This window comes from Sapajus apella, unplaced genomic scaffold, assembly GCF_009761245.1.
Source record: "Sapajus apella isolate SASKATOON/1434 unplaced genomic scaffold, GSC_monkey_1.0 scaffold264, whole genome shotgun sequence".
NCBI classification, from domain to species: Eukaryota; Metazoa; Chordata; class Mammalia; order Primates; family Cebidae; genus Sapajus; species Sapajus apella.
The window spans coordinates 157,742-174,205 of record NW_022437204.1 but is presented as its reverse complement, the minus strand read 5'-3'; the positions used below and the strand labels follow the sequence as shown (position 1 = coordinate 174,205).

At 57.9% G+C, this 16,464-nt stretch overlaps 1 protein-coding gene across 2 annotated transcripts in view; it reads left to right on the top strand.

Moving 5' to 3' along the window:
* The window catches only part of FLT4 (fms related receptor tyrosine kinase 4), a 41,236-nt gene extending 25,006 nt beyond the window's left edge, over positions 1-16,230 (top strand). For both annotated transcript variants that reach the window (XM_032271917.1, XM_032271916.1), the window contains 18 exons: positions 670-1,026; positions 1,287-1,433; positions 1,530-1,661; positions 1,816-1,922; positions 2,217-2,352; positions 2,790-2,894; positions 3,211-3,324; positions 3,500-3,588; positions 3,717-3,867; positions 4,331-4,425; positions 4,836-4,958; positions 6,047-6,158; positions 7,024-7,123; positions 7,527-7,632; positions 8,540-8,691; positions 9,688-9,808; positions 10,662-10,747; positions 14,410-16,230. In XM_032271917.1, coding sequence (XP_032127808.1) covers positions 670-1,026; positions 1,287-1,433; positions 1,530-1,661; positions 1,816-1,922; positions 2,217-2,352; positions 2,790-2,894; positions 3,211-3,324; positions 3,500-3,588; positions 3,717-3,867; positions 4,331-4,425; positions 4,836-4,958; positions 6,047-6,158; positions 7,024-7,123; positions 7,527-7,632; positions 8,540-8,691; positions 9,688-9,808; positions 10,662-10,747; positions 14,410-14,608 — 2,432 coding nt within the window. In that variant the 3' untranslated portion in view covers positions 14,609-16,230. The remainder of the gene's footprint in view (positions 1-669; positions 1,027-1,286; positions 1,434-1,529; positions 1,662-1,815; positions 1,923-2,216; positions 2,353-2,789; positions 2,895-3,210; positions 3,325-3,499; positions 3,589-3,716; positions 3,868-4,330; positions 4,426-4,835; positions 4,959-6,046; positions 6,159-7,023; positions 7,124-7,526; positions 7,633-8,539; positions 8,692-9,687; positions 9,809-10,661; positions 10,748-14,409) is intronic.
* Positions 16,231-16,464: the final 234 nt, after the last annotated feature.

The window sequence follows — 16,464 nt, the reverse complement described above, 5'->3', positions numbered from 1 at the left end:
TGAGGGCCACCCGCATAGGGCCTGGGTGCTGGTGCACTGGGATGGAATGGCATTCTCTGTCCCTGGTCCTGAGGCTCCTCCTCCATGCTGCCCTTGGCTCACTGCAGCTCCTCCTAGCTATCCTCACTCCCACCTCCTGCTTTCCCAAGCCCTGGGACCTTGTGCCTCACCTGTGAATTTTGACCTGGGGAGAAGGTCTGTGGTTTACTCAGATTATCAAATGTGCTAGTGACCTCAGGAGAGCTGAGCCCAGGAGTAGACGTCACTGGGTCCCAGAATGTAGATCAGGTTGCCAGCAGAGAGATAGAGCCCAGAAGAACACCTGGTGGCTGGGGAGGCCACAGGAGTCTGACCAGAAGTGACCAGAGACAAAGGAAAATGGGCACATGGCACTGGCAAAAGCCAGTGAAGACATTGTTTCAAGCTGAGCATGGGGTGGGATGTGGCAAGCTTCAAGAGAGAATGAGGACTTAAGTCCCACTGAGTGGTGACAAGGAACTCTAGATGACCTCGGTTTCTGGGAGGGGTGGGGGCAAGCAGTCCAGCTGGGGCTCCTCCAAGAGAGAAAGAGAAGGAAAGTGGCAGGAGGAGACCTCAGGACTGACTCAGAGAGCCCACCGCAGCAGGTGGATGGGTGAGCAATGTCACCGGGCTTTCTCCCCTCCACAGCCATCCCCGACGGCTTCAGCATTGAATCCAAGCCATCTGAGGAGCTGCTAGAGGGCCAGCCTGTGCTCCTGAGCTGCCAAGCCGACAGCTACAAGTACGAGCATCTGCGCTGGTATCGCCTCAACCTGTCCACACTGCATGACGCGCATGGGAACCCACTGCTGCTCGACTGCAAGAACGTGCACCTGTTTGCCACCCCCCTGGCCGCCAGCCTGGAGGAGGTGGCACCAGGCCATGCCACGCTCAACCTGAGCATCCCCCGAGTGGCGCCCGAGCATGAGGGCCACTATGTGTGTGAGGTGCAGGACCGGCGCAACCACGACAAGCACTGCCACAAGAAGTACCTGTCAGTGCAGGGTGAGGCTGGCCGCGGGGAGGACTGTGCTTTCTTCTAGCTGTGGCTGCCTCTGACTTTGCCGCTGCGGAACGTGCCCCTGGGAGGTCCATTCACAGCCCTGGTCTGCAGGAACATCCTCTCCTGACTACCTGCCTCTTGCCCCTCGCACAAACCCTTAGTCGGGCTTCCAGGGATCCTTCCCTACCTCTGCTTCCAGACCAGAGAGGGCCCTCCTGCTAAGTGCAGCTCCACTTAGCTCCCTCTCAACCCCTGCCCCCAGCCCTGGAAGCCCCTCGACTCACGCAGAACTTGACTGACCTCCTGGTGAACGTGAGTGACTCCCTGGAGATGCAGTGCTTGGTGGCCGGAGCGCACGTGCCCAGCATTATGTGGTACAAAGATGAGAGGCTGCTGGAGGAAAAGTCTGGTAGGGAGGGTGGCCCAGGCAAAGGGTGGTCCGGAGGCCCGCGACGCCAAGGACCCCAAACCCAGGTGGACCCGCCTCTCCACCCCACCCCTGCAGGAGTCGACTTGGCGGACTCCAACCAGAAGCTGAGCATCCAGCGCGTGCGCGAGGAGGACGCGGGACGCTATCTGTGCAGCGTGTGCAACGCCAAGGGCTGTGTCAACTCCTCAGCCAGTGTGGCCGTGGAAGGTCCGGCCTCAGCCTGCACCTCTCAACACCCTTCCCGCCCCCAATTAGCGCCTTCTTGTGGCCACCTCGGGCAAGTCGTGCCCACCAGAAGGGGCACTGCCTGCAGGTGCACCCTCCTCCACACACACATGCCAGCTCCTTTGTGCCCACGCAGGCTCTGAGGATAAAGGCAACATGGAGATCGTGATCCTTGTTGGTACCGGGGTCATCGCTGTCTTCTTCTGGGTCCTCCTCCTCCTGATCTTCTGTAACATGAGGAGGGTGAGTGCCCCTTCCCTGCTCCTGATAGGGTCTCTGTCAGGCCTTCCCCCCGCTAGCCACCCTTAACGAACAAGGTGCCCGCCCCAGTTCACCTGGCAGCCTTGTCTCCTGGGAAGCCTCTCAGTCCTTCACCCTCGGCTCCATCCCCGCAGAGGTTGTCCGCCTCTTATTCTGCCCACTCCTTGACTGAGCCCAGCAGGAAATGCCATCTGTCTTGGGCAAAGTTCTGCCCAAGCCACAGTGGTGTGGCGGAATCAATAAGCTGCCCCACTCCTCCCTGTCCTGCCCCTGCAGCCAGCCCACGCAGACATCAAAACCGGCTACCTGTCCATCATCATGGATCCCGGGGAGGTGCCTCTGGAGGAGCAATGCGAATACCTGTCCTACGACGCCAGCCAGTGGGAGTTCCCCCGAGAGCGGCTGCACCTGGGTGAGGCCAGCACCCAGCCTTCCCCACGCGCACCTCCTGCCCCACCCACCTGCTGCAGGCTGGAGTGCCTGAACCCCTCCATTCTCAAAACTTGTGCCAGGAAGACCAGCCTGGCCTGACCTGTCCCTCTGGGCTTGGGTACCCAGAACCTTAGCCAAGGTTCCCAGTCCCTAGGCTCCCCGAGGTCACCTGCTGCCACACTGAGCAAGGTGGATCTGTCGCACCTGCTCAAGAGGATGCTCAGCTTCCTGTCCACCTCTCTCCCTCTCTTCCCGCTGTGGCTCCCACGCTGTTCCTGTTTGGCAGAGAGGCTCCCCACGTTCCTCCTGCTGCAGAGCCTGTCCTCTTGGACCTCTGGACGGGGCGCCCCTGCCGCCCACCTTTCTCTACCCTCACCCCCATACAGCTCACCTGCAGCTGGCTCCCTGCCCCGACAGGGAGAGTGCTCGGCCACGGCGCCTTCGGGAAGGTGGTGGAAGCCTCCGCTTTCGGCATCAACAAGGGCAGCAGCTGTGACACCGTGGCCGTGAAAATGCTGAAAGGTGTGGGGTCAGCGGGCGGAAGAGGCAGCCTAGCTGGGCAAGGAGCAGCAGCTCTGGGTGGGCCGGTGGGACGGCAACTCAGGAGGGGAAACAGACTGGAAGCCAGGCTCATCCAAGGTTCTACAGGGAGGCTGCGGGAGTCAGGGCCAAGCTACCACATTAACCCCTGCCTCCGTGGGACCAGCAGGATGTCCTGGGGACCCTGGGCACCCCTCCCCCTCTCAAAAGCGGTGACTGTGCCTTAGCTAAGCAGCCAGTGGCAGGGGAGGGGGACGTACCGGGATTAGGGTGGATGTCAGGCCTGTGTCTCCTCCAGAGGGCGCCACAGCCAGCGAGCACCGTGCGCTGATGTCGGAGCTCAAGATCCTAATTCACATCGGCAACCACCTCAACGTGGTCAACCTCCTGGGGGCGTGCACCAAGCCCAACGGTACGGAGCGGGGCGGCCGGTGGGGACGGCGAGGCCTGGTGGGGCTAGGTGCTCCGGGAGGGAGGGGCGCAGGGCCGGGACTGGGAGGTGCCCGTGGGCGCGGGTGCGAGGGCGGAGCGTGTCTTCAGTGCGTCTAGTGTCCCGAACGCGCGGCCCCTGCCCTGTCCCGCCACAGGCCCCCTCATGGTGATTGTGGAGTACTGCAAGTACGGCAACCTCTCCAACTTCTTGCGCACCAAGCGGGAGACCTTCAGCCCCTATGCAGTGAGTGGGCGGCCGCCGGGGCGCGAGCTCTGCTCCTAAGCCTGCGGGGCGCCGCGGGCGGCGGAAGAATGGAGGCGCCTCTGCCGTGGACGACGGGGCGCCCTCGAACTAGCTTCATGCGTCCGCAGGAGAAGTCCCCGGAGCAGCGCAGACGCTTCCGCGCCATGGTGGAGGGCGCCAGGGCGGATCGGAGGAGGCCAGGGAGCAGCGACAGGGCCCTCCTTGCACGGTTCCTAACGGGCAAGGGTGGAACAGGGCGGGCTTCTCCAGACCGAGAAGGTTAGAGCCTGGCTTCTTCCCCTTTCCCAGTGCCTGACAAGCCCAGTTATATCCCATGATCAGGCACCCTAGGATAACCCAGCCTGGGGCCCTCGATGGGGGCTTTCATGGGTGAGCGTGTAATGGGTTCTGCCTTAGGAAGGGAAGACACTTTGGGGACAATTTCCATGCCAGTGTTTTATGATTGGCTTGATCATTACAGGATGAATAGGAAATTGCCCTGCAGACCGCGCAAGCAGTCCAGGGCCAAGCAGCAGGAGCCAAGCCCCTACAGACAACAGGATTTATTGCTCTGGGAGTAGGACGTGGATGTCCCAGAGGCTGAGGGACAGGAGAGGGGCTGACACGCTTGTTAGCTGTGGCAGGGACGCAGTCAGGGTTGGGCAAAGAATCGTCCCTGGGGCTGGGTAGATGGAGGCCGCCAAGGAGGCACCTCCTGAGCTCACCTTGCTCCGCTGTGCAGCCCAGGACCTGTGGCTGAGCCCGCTGACCATGGAAGACCTTGTCTGCTACAGCTTCCAGGTGGCCAGAGGGATGGAGTTCCTGGCTTCCCGAAAGGTGAGCTTCCCTGGAAGGCCCTTCAGAGAGGAAAAGGGTGCAGCCCCACCAGTTGCCAAGATGTGCTTGGCTCTGACTTCACCCTGCAAAGGCTCTGTGGTCCGTTAGTGTCTCTCTCAACTTTGTAGAGGCGGAAACTCTGCCCCAAGCATGGAGTTGACCTCCCAAGGCCTCTTGGCTGCTCAGCAGCAGAGTCTGTCTGATTCTACAACTTTCTGTGCTGTCCCCACAATTCCACAAGCCCTCTCCATGATGAATCCTAGAAATGGACAGAAATTTTCCTCAAAGGAGCGTAGTTGAGGCAGGGCACCCCTAGAGTCCCCACTGCTTGGGCACCCTGGAGCTTCAGGTGTGGTTGTTACCCCAGGGGCCTGCACTGACAGCCCTCCTTCTGCCTTCCCACACCCCAGTGCATCCACAGAGACCTGGCTGCTCGGAACATTCTGCTGTCAGAAAGCGACGTGGTAAAGATCTGTGACTTTGGCCTTGCCCGGGACATCTACAAAGACCCTGACTACGTCCGCAAGGGCAGTGTGAGTGTGGCCATCCAGGAGAGGGCCTGTGGGGCCGACTAGGGAAGGGAGTGCTACCACAGACTGCCTGTGCAGGAGAGGGAGTGCCAGCACAGGGTGGCGTGACCTCCTTGGTTGGCCATCCACCTGCCAGCTGCTGGGGCACTCACTCCCTGTTCCCAGGGGACCCTAGGGCCCCCCCCATATTTAGGCATCCTGAGGCGAGGAAGTAGAGATGGGAGTTGACAAGTGGGGCCCAGTCCTCCAACTGGAACTTGTACTTTGCCCAGTGCCTTGGTCCATGCAGTGGGCCCTGACTCCCAGGGCCTGCCCTGTGGGGCTTGTGTGTGCAAGGCGTTGTGTGGCACCTGTCCTGGAGATGGACCAGCTTGGTGCAGCACATGGAACTCAGGAGGCGGAGTGTGTCTCTGAGTGGAGCTGAGGCAGGGTAGCAGGTGCCTGGATGAGCCTGCGAGGCGGGTTAGGGTTCTGCCCCTGGGAGAGGCAGGAAGAGTGTCAAGGGGATGAGGAGCAGGATGGACCCAGGGCCTGGGCATGATGGGCCATCCAGGCCAGTGTGGCCATTGGCTGGAGGGGAGGGTCAGGTGTGCATTTACAGAAATCACCCTGATGGCATAAACTGGGAAGAGAAGGGAGTGGGGTTGCTGTGGTGGAGATAGAGGCCAGTCCAGAAGGGCCCTGGCCATCTGGGCTCCCAGGTAGAGGCCATGAGGAGGAGAGAGACAGCCAGTGGCAGAGATGCCTCAGGAGCCCAGGAGGAAGGTGTCAGTAGCAATGGCTGGGCTTCTACGGTGGGGACAGTGAGTGGATAGAGCATGCCTGTCAGGGGAGACAGTGAGGATATGCAGGGATGAGTTTTATCAGGAGGCTGGGCTGGGGGTCTAGGGCTGGAAGAAGGCATGCCGTCTCCCCTGATACCCCTCGCCAGAGAGCTCGGGAGAAGAGAGGGGCCCAGACAGACCCAGGAGAACAGAAGCCGGGAGACGCCTTCAATCCAGGCAGAGGGCCCTGTAAAGGGGGTGCCAGAGCTCCTGGCCTCAGCCCTCTCTTCCCATCCATGCGGGACATTCTTCCCTCCACCTCCCCAGGCCCGGCTGCCCCTGAAGTGGATGGCCCCTGAAAGCATCTTTGACAAGGTGTACACCACGCAGAGTGACGTGTGGTCCTTTGGGGTGCTGCTCTGGGAGATCTTCTCTCTGGGTGAGTGCAGGATGGGGTGCTGGTGGGGAGAGGAGGCGAGGTCGCCGGCTCCAGGTTACACCACCAGCCCTCCTGGAGCAAGGGACTGGGCACCTGGAGGTGTGTGCTACATCATTCTGAAGCAGGTGGTTTGTGGGCCACCAAGAGCCCCCCACCCCTCCCCAGCTTGGCCCAACCTCCAAGAGGACTTTGTCTCCAACGTGGGCCACCCTCTTGTGGGGAGTGCAAGCTGAAGCGTGTGCCAGGGCTGAGGCTGTGCATGTGAGTCCCAGAGGGACCTCAGGGCTCGGTCAGCGGGCGTGCCTACTACATGAGTCCCACATGGGAACTCATGCCCCACTGCAAACATGATGAAGTTCCTAGGCCGGGGTAGGGCAATGATCCTGAATAAGTTAAAATGTTACCAAGTGGCAACAGTGATACATGCTACTATGGAAACTAAAGAAGCAGGAAGAGTATAGGAGGTGTGGGAGCTTGGGTAAGCCAGACGGGCCCAGGGAGTGAGTTCAGCAGTCCAAGACAGGGGGCAGCAGGGGTTAGGGGGAGCATCAGGAGAAGCAGTGAGAGGCAAGAGAGGCTTTGTTGAAACTGACTGCAGGCGGCTCCCCTGCCGCTGATGATCCAGTAACCATGATGTCTACCATGTCGCCAGTGCGTGGCTGCTCTTGGCACCCCTGGCAAGCAGGCAGCTTGACCAAATGAAGAACTAGAGCTGGGAGGGCAGTGACTTGCCCAGGCCCCCAGTCGGGTGAGCCATCTCCACCCCACCACGGGGATGGGGGAAGGGACAGGACGGGGTGACTTGGGGGGCTGGGCTGAGCAGCGGGTGGCTTGCTCCCCACCCAACTCCTCTTCTTGTTGCCAGGGGCCTCCCCATACCCTGGGGTGCAGATCAATGAGGAGTTCTGCCAGCGGCTGAGAGATGGCACGAGGATGAGGGCCCCGGAGCTGGCCACTCCCGCCATGTGAGCCTCCCCGTAGCCCTGCAGGTGTTAGGGGCAGCAAGCCTGGGGGCTGTGGGGTTGTGGCCATAAGAAGGTGGCATCAGGGAAGCCAGGGCCAGCAGGTCAGGCCTGGACACCACCCTCAAGACACACAGGTAGTCTGTAGCATAACTGCGGTGGGCACCAAGAGGGGAGACTGGGCGCTGTAGGAACAGACAGAGCCGCGTGTTCAGGGAAAGCATCACTGGAAGGGGACGCTGCGCTAACACTCAAAGGAAGAGCCAGGACAAGTGGACAAAGGTGGGGGATGTGTCAGGAGGAGGGCAGAGTGGGTAGGAGGGTCCAGGAAGGCTGGGGAGCTGAAGGTGCAGGGGTGGGGTGGGGTGGGGTGCACGCAGTGTAGCAGCCCGCTTGACCCCCCCAGACGCCACGTCATGCTGAACTGCTGGTCTGGAGACCCCAAGGCGAGACCTGCATTCTCGGAGCTGGTGGAGATTCTGGGGGACCTGCTCCAGGGCGGGGGCCTGCAAGTGAGCCCCTTCCCCACCCTGTCCTACTGTGGCCTTTGGTCCCTGGCCCCAGCTTCCCCTCTAAGCCCCTCTAGGCTCTGCCCACCTCTCAGCTGCTAGGCTAGGGTGTGAGGTCCTGGGCCCCTACCGACACCTCCTTTCCACACCCTTTCGTTTTTCTATTGAGCACACACCCACTCCACACCCGTGGTGTCTGCTCCAGATGCTGTGTGGATGGTCAGAGTATGTCCCTGCCCAAGGGGAATCCCAGGCTGGTCCCCACTAGCCTGCAAGGGAGCCCTGTCTCCCTGGCATCATCATGAGGCATTCCTTCACCTGGTGCCCGTTCTGTCCCCAACTTCACTGAGCACATGGACCTTGACCTGTGTGTCCTGACGTCACCCTCCCCACCTGGTGCTCCTCCAGGGTGGGGGATGGAGCCAGCTTGTGACCCAACTCAAGGTGGGGCCTGAAGGAAGGACCAGGGAGTGGCCAGTTGCCCAGATCTTAGGGACTGGGATGGGTGCTTTGGGTCTGGTTCCATCCAAAGAAGAAGGTGGGAAGTGCTGGCCCTAGTTCCTGAGGCTGCAGGCTCAGCCAGGGACTGGAGGAAGGAGGATCCAGCTGAACCTTGGCCTGCCCCACCTGCCTCATCCATAAATGAGGTACCTGGAAGGGCTGTTTGGAGAATTTAGAGAGGCTGGCATAGCCAGCAGTCTGCTGCCATGGCCCCTCCCCTGCCTTGATGGCCGAAGTGTGCTGGCTCCTGGCGTGAGCTCGTTTCCTCCTTGGAGTGCTCACATGCCCGCACGGCCTGTTAGGACCGTATTTCAGGGGTCAGGAGCCCAAACAGTCCCGAGTGCAGGGGGGAGGGCTGAGGGCAGTACCTGGTGGTTCCTGGCCCGGCTGCCTCTCCTGTTCCCGCCAGGAAGAGGAGGAGAGCCACATGGCCCCTCGAGGCTCTCAGAGCTCAGAAGAGGGCAGCTTCTCGCAGGCATCCACCACGGCCCTACATATCACCCAGGCTGACGCTGAGGACAGCCCGCCAAGCCTGCAGCAGCACCACAGCCTGGCCGCCAGGTCAGCTGTCCTCCGGTCTGGGAATGGGGCGGGAGAAAGCCGTGTGAACAGGGTGCATTTTATCCTCTGCACCATCAGGGAAAAAGCAAACCATGCAACTTCAGAGACAAGTGTGCACCAACTCAGAGTGCAGAGTGACTTTAAACAACCCACTGCAGGGCCCCTCCAAGGCCATGTGACCTGGTCACATGCTGTTCTGAGTCCCTTCTGTCCACTCACCAGTGTCCCCTCACCCCAACATCAAGGGCACATTTTCTCACAGGGAGAGATGCAGCGGACTGCGTTTGGGCCCAGGTTCTTCCCAGGGGCTAAATCACTGATGAGTCTGGGGGTGAGTCCTCAGAGTCCTTGGGAGCAGGGAAGGCGTCCCACCGATGCATGGTCAGGAAGAGAATGCAGCCTAATTCCCAGAATTCTGCCCAGGCTCTCTTATCCCTGGCCGTTCACACTCAGGACGCTGTGCCGCCACATTCACAGCAGCATTGCTGAGATGCAGGCTCTGCGTCCTGTCCCTCTGCCCCAGCACAGGACAGGGCTGGGCCTGTGGGGACAAGAATAGTGGGCTGGATTTGGCCAGGCTCCTTCCACCAACCTTGCAACACGTGCCTTAGTGCACACACGTATGAGCAGGGCAGTCGGCGGCTTGTAGCCCCAGGACCATCTTCCTGGCCCAGGGTGGCCCATCCTCTGGAGGAGCTCCATGTCACACCAGGCTGGGTATCCCCTCACTTCCCATCACAGAGCTCAGCAGTGGACTCAGGAGGAAGCATAGCCCAGGGTGAGGGTACTCACCCAGGCCCTGCTGCTGGGGCTGCAGGGCAGACGTCTGAGACCAGGCCCGAGGAGGAGGAGGACCCCTGGCAGCGCTGAGATCCAGGCCCCCATACTCCTGCCCCAGGCTGGGGGTCCTTCCCAGGAGAAGAGGGAACACAGGGACAGCGGAGAGAGCTTCGAGGAGGGGTGCATTCCTTAGCACCTTCTGATTTCTCCCCACAGGTATTACAACTGTGTGTCGTTTCCCGGGTGCCTGGCCAGAGGGACTCAGACCCATGGTTCCTCCAGGATGAAGACATTTGAAGAATTCCCCATGACCCCAACAACCTTCAAAGCCTCTGTGGTACTTCACAGGAAGGGTGGGGCTGTGATCTCGGGTCAGGACCGGGGCCGCCTCAAGGGAGGCAGCACCGAGAATTCCTAAGCAAGTGGCAGAAACCAGTTGCAGCTTTTTAACAGAGAAGACTATCCCTTGAAAGTGCAAGTCCAGGGAGAGCCTTGGGCACATTTGGGCCCTCCTGCGATGCCACGTCTCTTCGCTGCTGTCTGTCCTATGCCCTCAACACCCCCACACAAAGCCTCCCCTCCTCAGCAGCGAAGAAACCCCAGTGGAAGGACAGCTGATCCTTGGTATCAGGGTCAGGGGTCCTGGGCCTGGTCAGTGAGCACTGGGCAGAGGCGCCCCTTAGGAGCTCTTGGTCAGAGCACAGGCATCTGGATTCCTGCCTCCAGGGCCACTTGGACATGTTGGGGGACTCTGAAAAGATTGCAGTTCCCGTCTCGTGGGATTCAAAATAAAAAGCACGCCAAGCCACAGTCAAAGGGTAACAAAGCTCCCCAAACCAGGAGGCAGCTGATCATTTTTTTGAACTATGAACTGCCAGATTCTGGGCCCTCTCCCTGGTTCTCCCAGAGTCTACCACACCCTGAGCACACGCTCAGACACCATGGAGGTTCCCCAGCATGAGGTGTCCACGGGTTAGCCACAGCCCCCTGACCTCAGTGTCTCCCTCCATGGCAGGGGCATGTGACCCTCACCCTGGGATGGAATGGACGCCTTGTTTCCAGCTCAGTTTCCCGGGGACAGGTGTTAGGTCAGCAGTGGCACAAGGTCATGCTGCGTACCTCGGCTGGGGGTGGCTGCCCTGCAGGAGGGCCTCAGGCAGGACCCAAAGCCTGGCTTGTCCTCCACACAGGACAACCAGACGGACAGTGGGATGGTGCTGGCCTCAGAGGAGTTTGAGCAGATCGAGAGCAGGCATAGACAAGAAGGCGGCTTCAGGTAAGGGCTTCGTGAGTCTCCTGCTCTGCAGTGTGGGCATTGCCCTCCCCTGGAGGAGGAAGGCTGGGTCCTGGATGTGCCTAGCCCTTTTCCTGGAACCTTTCATGGCTCCCTATGACCTTTTCATATGTTCAAGGTGAGCAGCTCTGAGACACCCCTTCTCACCCAGCACCACAGGAGCCCCCCCTCGTCACATGCTGAGCACCTGGGTGCTGGTCCCGACACCTCCCTGTCATCTGACAGAGCTCAGATGCTGCGTCTTTCTGACACCACACGTAACCCATCATGCCCTGGGCATGCAAACCCTTCTCTAGGTGGGGTAGGGTGCCCCAGCCCCAAAACACCTGAACTTCATCCAGTAGCCATAGAAGCCAGGTAGATACTGCCATTTGAACTGGCTGGAATGTATTCTGGCAACAGAGAAATAAATACGCACATATGCCTGTCCAGAGGGTGACCTGGATAGAAAGTGAACTCCATTTGCCCAGCATGATAGCCAAGGGAAAAAAGTTTTGGCCAACTTGAACATTGAAACTTTTAGGGGTATAGATTAAACGAAGACTTTAGTGTCTACTTAAAAGATTCACTTATTTATTTATTTATTTTTGAGATAAGATCTCGCTCTGTCACCCAGGCTGGAGTGCAGTGGCATGATCTCGGCTCACCACAACCTCTGCCTCCCAGGTTCAAGCGATACTCTTGCCTCAGTCTCCTGAGTAGCTGGGATTATAGACATGTCCAATCATGCCCAGCTAATTTTTTTATTCTTAGTAGAGACTGGGTTTCGCCATGTTGGCCAGGTTGATCTTGAACTCCTGGCCTCAAGTGATCTGCCTGCCTCAGCCTCCCAGAGCACTGGGATTACAGACGCCAGTCACCATGCCCAGCTCATCAGGTGATTCCTGTTAGTACCTGGTTTTGGAAAATTAATGGTGGTTACATTTATGGAAATAGTTTTGGGCTAATTTTTCTTTACCAAACAGCATTTTGACATTCAAAAAACAAGGTAATTAAGTAAAAGGTATAGCAGAGGGTGATTTCTACTTTAATTCAAGCCTCTGCACACCTTTGAAAAACAGCACAGCTCCTTGAGATCAAAGAAGGCCACTCAGCCCATGCCTGTGGCTCTACCGGGAGACAGAATCCGTGTAAGCATGTGTTGGGGACTCAGCACCAGGACCAGCATGGCTGAACCTGCGTCAGAGTCAGATGAGGGCCGCCCCATGAGAGGAGAGCGTGACAGGGTCCTTGGGGCTGCGGCAACGCAGACCAGGGGGTGATGGAGGAGACTGGGCTGTGAGGACAGCAGAGTTCCCTGTCAAGTCCAAGGCATTGGGCAGCCATCTTGCTTCTGAAGGTGCAGCAAGCCAGAAGGGAGTGCAGCCCCTCAGATGCTTAGTGGTGGAGGAAGAAGAAAATTCCAGAAGAGAAGGGTCCTAAGGAAGCAAGATAGTATCCAGAAGTCAGAAGACAGATGAACCCACACAATGGATTTGTTCATTTGAGAAACTGCACCTCCCTAAAGCAGCAGCAGAGGGCACTGCTCTTTGCCCTCTGTTCATGATGAGCCACGAAGCACTGGCCCGTGCATTTGCTTGGCGTACAGAACGCTCACCAAACAGGTGCAAGGAAAGAATGTGCCACAGGGGGGTCTGTGAGGAGAAGGAGGAGGAATCTATTTGCCTGGTTCTTCGCTGTCTCCTGTTAACCTCTGGTCAGCACTCACCCCACGGGGGGTGACCTCCTCACTCCTGGGTTGCATCATCCAGTGCCTTCAATGGCCACTTAGGATGCCAAAGACCATGCCCTGTAGATGAGGCTTTTCATCTGCATCTGTGGGTGAAAGGAGATTAGGAAACTCTGGGCTTGTGGGGCTGCATGGTACCAGTGGAAGGCCCACCTCTCCTGGGTAAGAGACTGGCTGGCCCCTGGTGGCAGGATGAGACAGGACATGATTGCAGCCTTCAGAAGGAAGAATGCACTCAAAGGAACTTGAGATCATGCCAAAGATACAGGTTTGATGTGGCACTTTGAGTGAAGAAACATAGGATGCCACCAAAATCCCTATCCCATCCACAGGATAAGCGGTTATTTCTGGTGTAGGAAATCCCAACATGAATAACCATGAACCCCCCAAAAAGCACTATCCATACAAAGTTATAGGACTAAAACCGAACATTAGACTTAAAACTTCCCAGTAGAAAATTGTTTAAATGAAATGAAAACGAACAAAATGCTCCAACATGAATTAAACATATAATGAAACAAGCAGCAGCTCCATGAATCTGAAATTCAAAATTTCAGAATAGAAATGGACAATGTGAAGATACAAATGGAAGCCAACTAAATTCAGGAAAGAAAGAAAAGAGAAATGTGGCCAGGCAATGGCTGTCACCTGTAATCACAGCTCCTTGGGAGGCTGAGGCAGGAGGATCACTTGAGGCCTGGAGTTCAAGACCACCAGCCTGGGCAACAGAGTGAGACCCTGTCTCTATAAATAGTAATTTAAAAAATTAGGTGGGCGTGGTGGCACATGCCTATAATCTCAGCTACTTGGGAGGTTGAGGCAGGAGAATTGCTTGGACCCGGGAGGTGGAGGCTGTAGTCGCCACTGTACTCCAGCCTGGGCAACAGAGCAAGACTCTGTCTCAAATTTAAAAAAAAGAGAACTAATATTTTAAACTTATATCAAGAGTTTTCAGTAGCACCATGCAAAGCATCAAACAATAAATCAACATCAATAAATCAAAAAATGCAAAGAAAGTGAGCACTGAGGATGGTGCATGATGGGCACGCAGAGGGGAGAGCAGTGGCAGGAACCACGTCCTGTGCCGTGGTGAGCAGCTGGGATTTCCCTCATGGAGTGATGGGACGCCGTTGGAGGATGTGTCACTTGAAGGACCTCCCTGAAGGTTGGACCATGGGGAGGCCAGGGTGGAAGCAGAGCAGTCCACAGGAGGGTGTCACAGAGCTGGCAGGGACGCAGCTGGCTCCGCAGGAGGGGCAGGAATGGAGATATGCGGATGTGTTCTGGAGTTAGATTGGACAGGACTTCTGGATGGATGGGATAAGAAGAGGGAGGGCAAGCAGGAAGCAAGAACCCCAGGGTGCTTGGCTTGAGCGACCGAGGGGATGTTGGTGCCGTTCACTGAGATGGGCAAGGCTGTGGGAAGTGGGTTAGAGGATGAAGTTGGACATTCTTCACAGTCGCGTGTCCAGGCTAGAGACAAAGCTCCAGTGAGTACTGAATCAGATCAATCAGCTTTGCTATTAGAGTCTAGTGTGTGTGTGTTTTTCGAAGTCTGAACATGTCTTATGCTCCGCTATGTCCTTGGTGATTCCCATCAGACCCTTACAGGGGTCCAGTCCTTTCTTGTTTTGTATGTGTTTGTTTTTTGGTGGCACAATCTTGGCTCACTGCAACCTCCACCTCGTGGGCTCAAGCAGTTCTTTCACTTAGCTGGGACCACAGCATGCACCACCACACCTGGCTAATTTTTGTATTTTTTGAAGAGACTTGGTTTCTCCATGTTGCCTGGGCTGGTCTCTAACTCCTGGCCTCAAACGATCCGCCTGCCTTGGGCTCCCAAAGTACAGGGATTACAGGCATGCACCACCGCGCCCGACTTTTCTTACTAACACCACTTTCCCTGTCTTGGCAGTCGTAAGGGACCTGGCCAGAATGTGGATGTGACCAGGGCACACCCTGACTCCCAAGGGAGGCGGTGGCGGCCTGACCAGGGAGCCGGAGGAGGCCAGGTGTTTTACAACAGCGAGTATGGGGAGCTGTTGGAGCCAAGCGAGGAGGACCACTGCTCCCCGTCTGCCCGCGTGCCCTTCTTCACAGACAACAGCTACTAAGCAGCACTGGACAAGGCCCCTGCTCTGTGCTGCCCCTGGGCCCCAGCACTTCGGGGTTCAGGCCCAGTGGGGTGGGCAGAGAGCTGGAGGCCCAGGTTGGGAACTCATCTGGTTTCACTCTGGCTGCACGGGAGTGTCCTCTTCCCTCTCTGCAGGCTTCCCAGCTAGAAAGAGCAGAACTCCAGGCCTAAGGCTCCCAGAATTCTGTCACCACGCCTGTCCAGGGCCACCCTCCAGCCCCTCCCCCTCAGATTCAGATGTCATTTAGTTCAGCATCCACAGGTGCTGGTCCTGGGGCTAGCACTTCCATGGGAATGTCTCTTTGATGACCTCCTTTCATCACAGTGGGTGGTAGCCTGGTCCCTATTTTCTGATGAGGAATCTGTAGGTCTGGGAGTCAGTGATGCAGGTCAAGGCAGACGGGAACCGAGGTCTCCCAAACGCTTCATCCTCCACATGTACCAGCTGCTTTTACCCCTGGGGCTGGCTGGCCTCACCTACCCCTGCACAGTTGAAAGGAGGGGCCATGTTTCCATCTCAGAAAAACAAGGGAAGGCCTGACTAAACAGCTAACTAGCACCTGAGGCGGCTGCCTATATGACAAACCCACAACAGAGAGGCAGCCCACACACCTGGGCCTGGGTGTTGAGAGCCATTTAGCAGGTCTTTCTCAACAGAACTTCCAAGCCTGTTTTAGCTGCTGTGAAGAATTTGCTTTCCAAATTCAGCCTGGAAAGTGCCCAGGGACAGTCGTACTGAATCTAGATGACTCTTGCCCCTGTCCCAGGTCGGGACCAGCAGGGCAGACGCAGCCTCCCGCTCTGCCCACCTGGCCCAGACTCCCAAGAACCCAGGTCTGGAGCTGCTGGTCTGGTTCTTCCCTTCAGAGCCTGGATCTGCCACCTGCAGCCCCTCCCAAGCTGTGAACCAGCTCCCAAGAGATGAGCACCATGGGATCCACACGGGAAGGCTTGGGGCTGGCACAAAGGACCACCCAGCATTGCCCTGTGCCACCCAGCACTCCGTGGACGCTCTCGAGGCTCTGCTTTTGGCCTTTCCCTGGCCTGTGCCTGACATCACCCTGGCTGGTCATGGCACTCTCCCAGGGGAGCAGCAGAGAGATCCCCGAAGGCTGGAGCCATTCTGCTCAGGACTCCTATCCCAGCTCACACTGCCCACCCAGAGAGACCCTCGTCCCCGTTAGAACCACGGAGACTGACCACCACCCCGACCCTCCAAGCCCACCCCACAAGACGCTTGCAGGACAGGCGCCGCGCAGCGAGCAGGGGCTTGCTCGTCTGACCCTTCCCCCCACACCGTGCGCGTTACTCCGGGATACGTTGAGTGTATATATGACGTCATCCTCGTCGTCCCCGTGACCTCCCCCTTTCTCTGCACGTCGCCCGACGTGGGACTGGCATGTGAGCCCGAGGCTGTTCTCTGCAGAGGCCCAGCCCGCCCCGGTGCGCAACTCTCCTCCCTTCTCTTCACTACCCACCCAAGCATGTACCGGGAAGAAAACCTACTACTATGCCCTTGTAGACCATGTTCTCAGAAAAGATCGAAAATATTTAACAAGAGATAATAATAAATCTGATGCCAGTCTTTTGAGTTATTCTGAATGGACTCTAAGTAAAGTTCCAGCGTCTCGTGAGATTTTGAGTTTAATCCTCCGCGTCCCATCAGCCCCAGGAAGCCGGAGGCGGACCCGCCGTTCCCAAAAACCGCGGCAAAGGGGCATGGTTTCCATTGAGAGGGCGCGGGAGGCAGGAGGCATGCTCAGTTCCCAGCCGCCTGGACCTCGCGAGCGCCCTGCCCGGCTTCCGAGCCACTACAGATGCGTTCCCTGAGGCCGG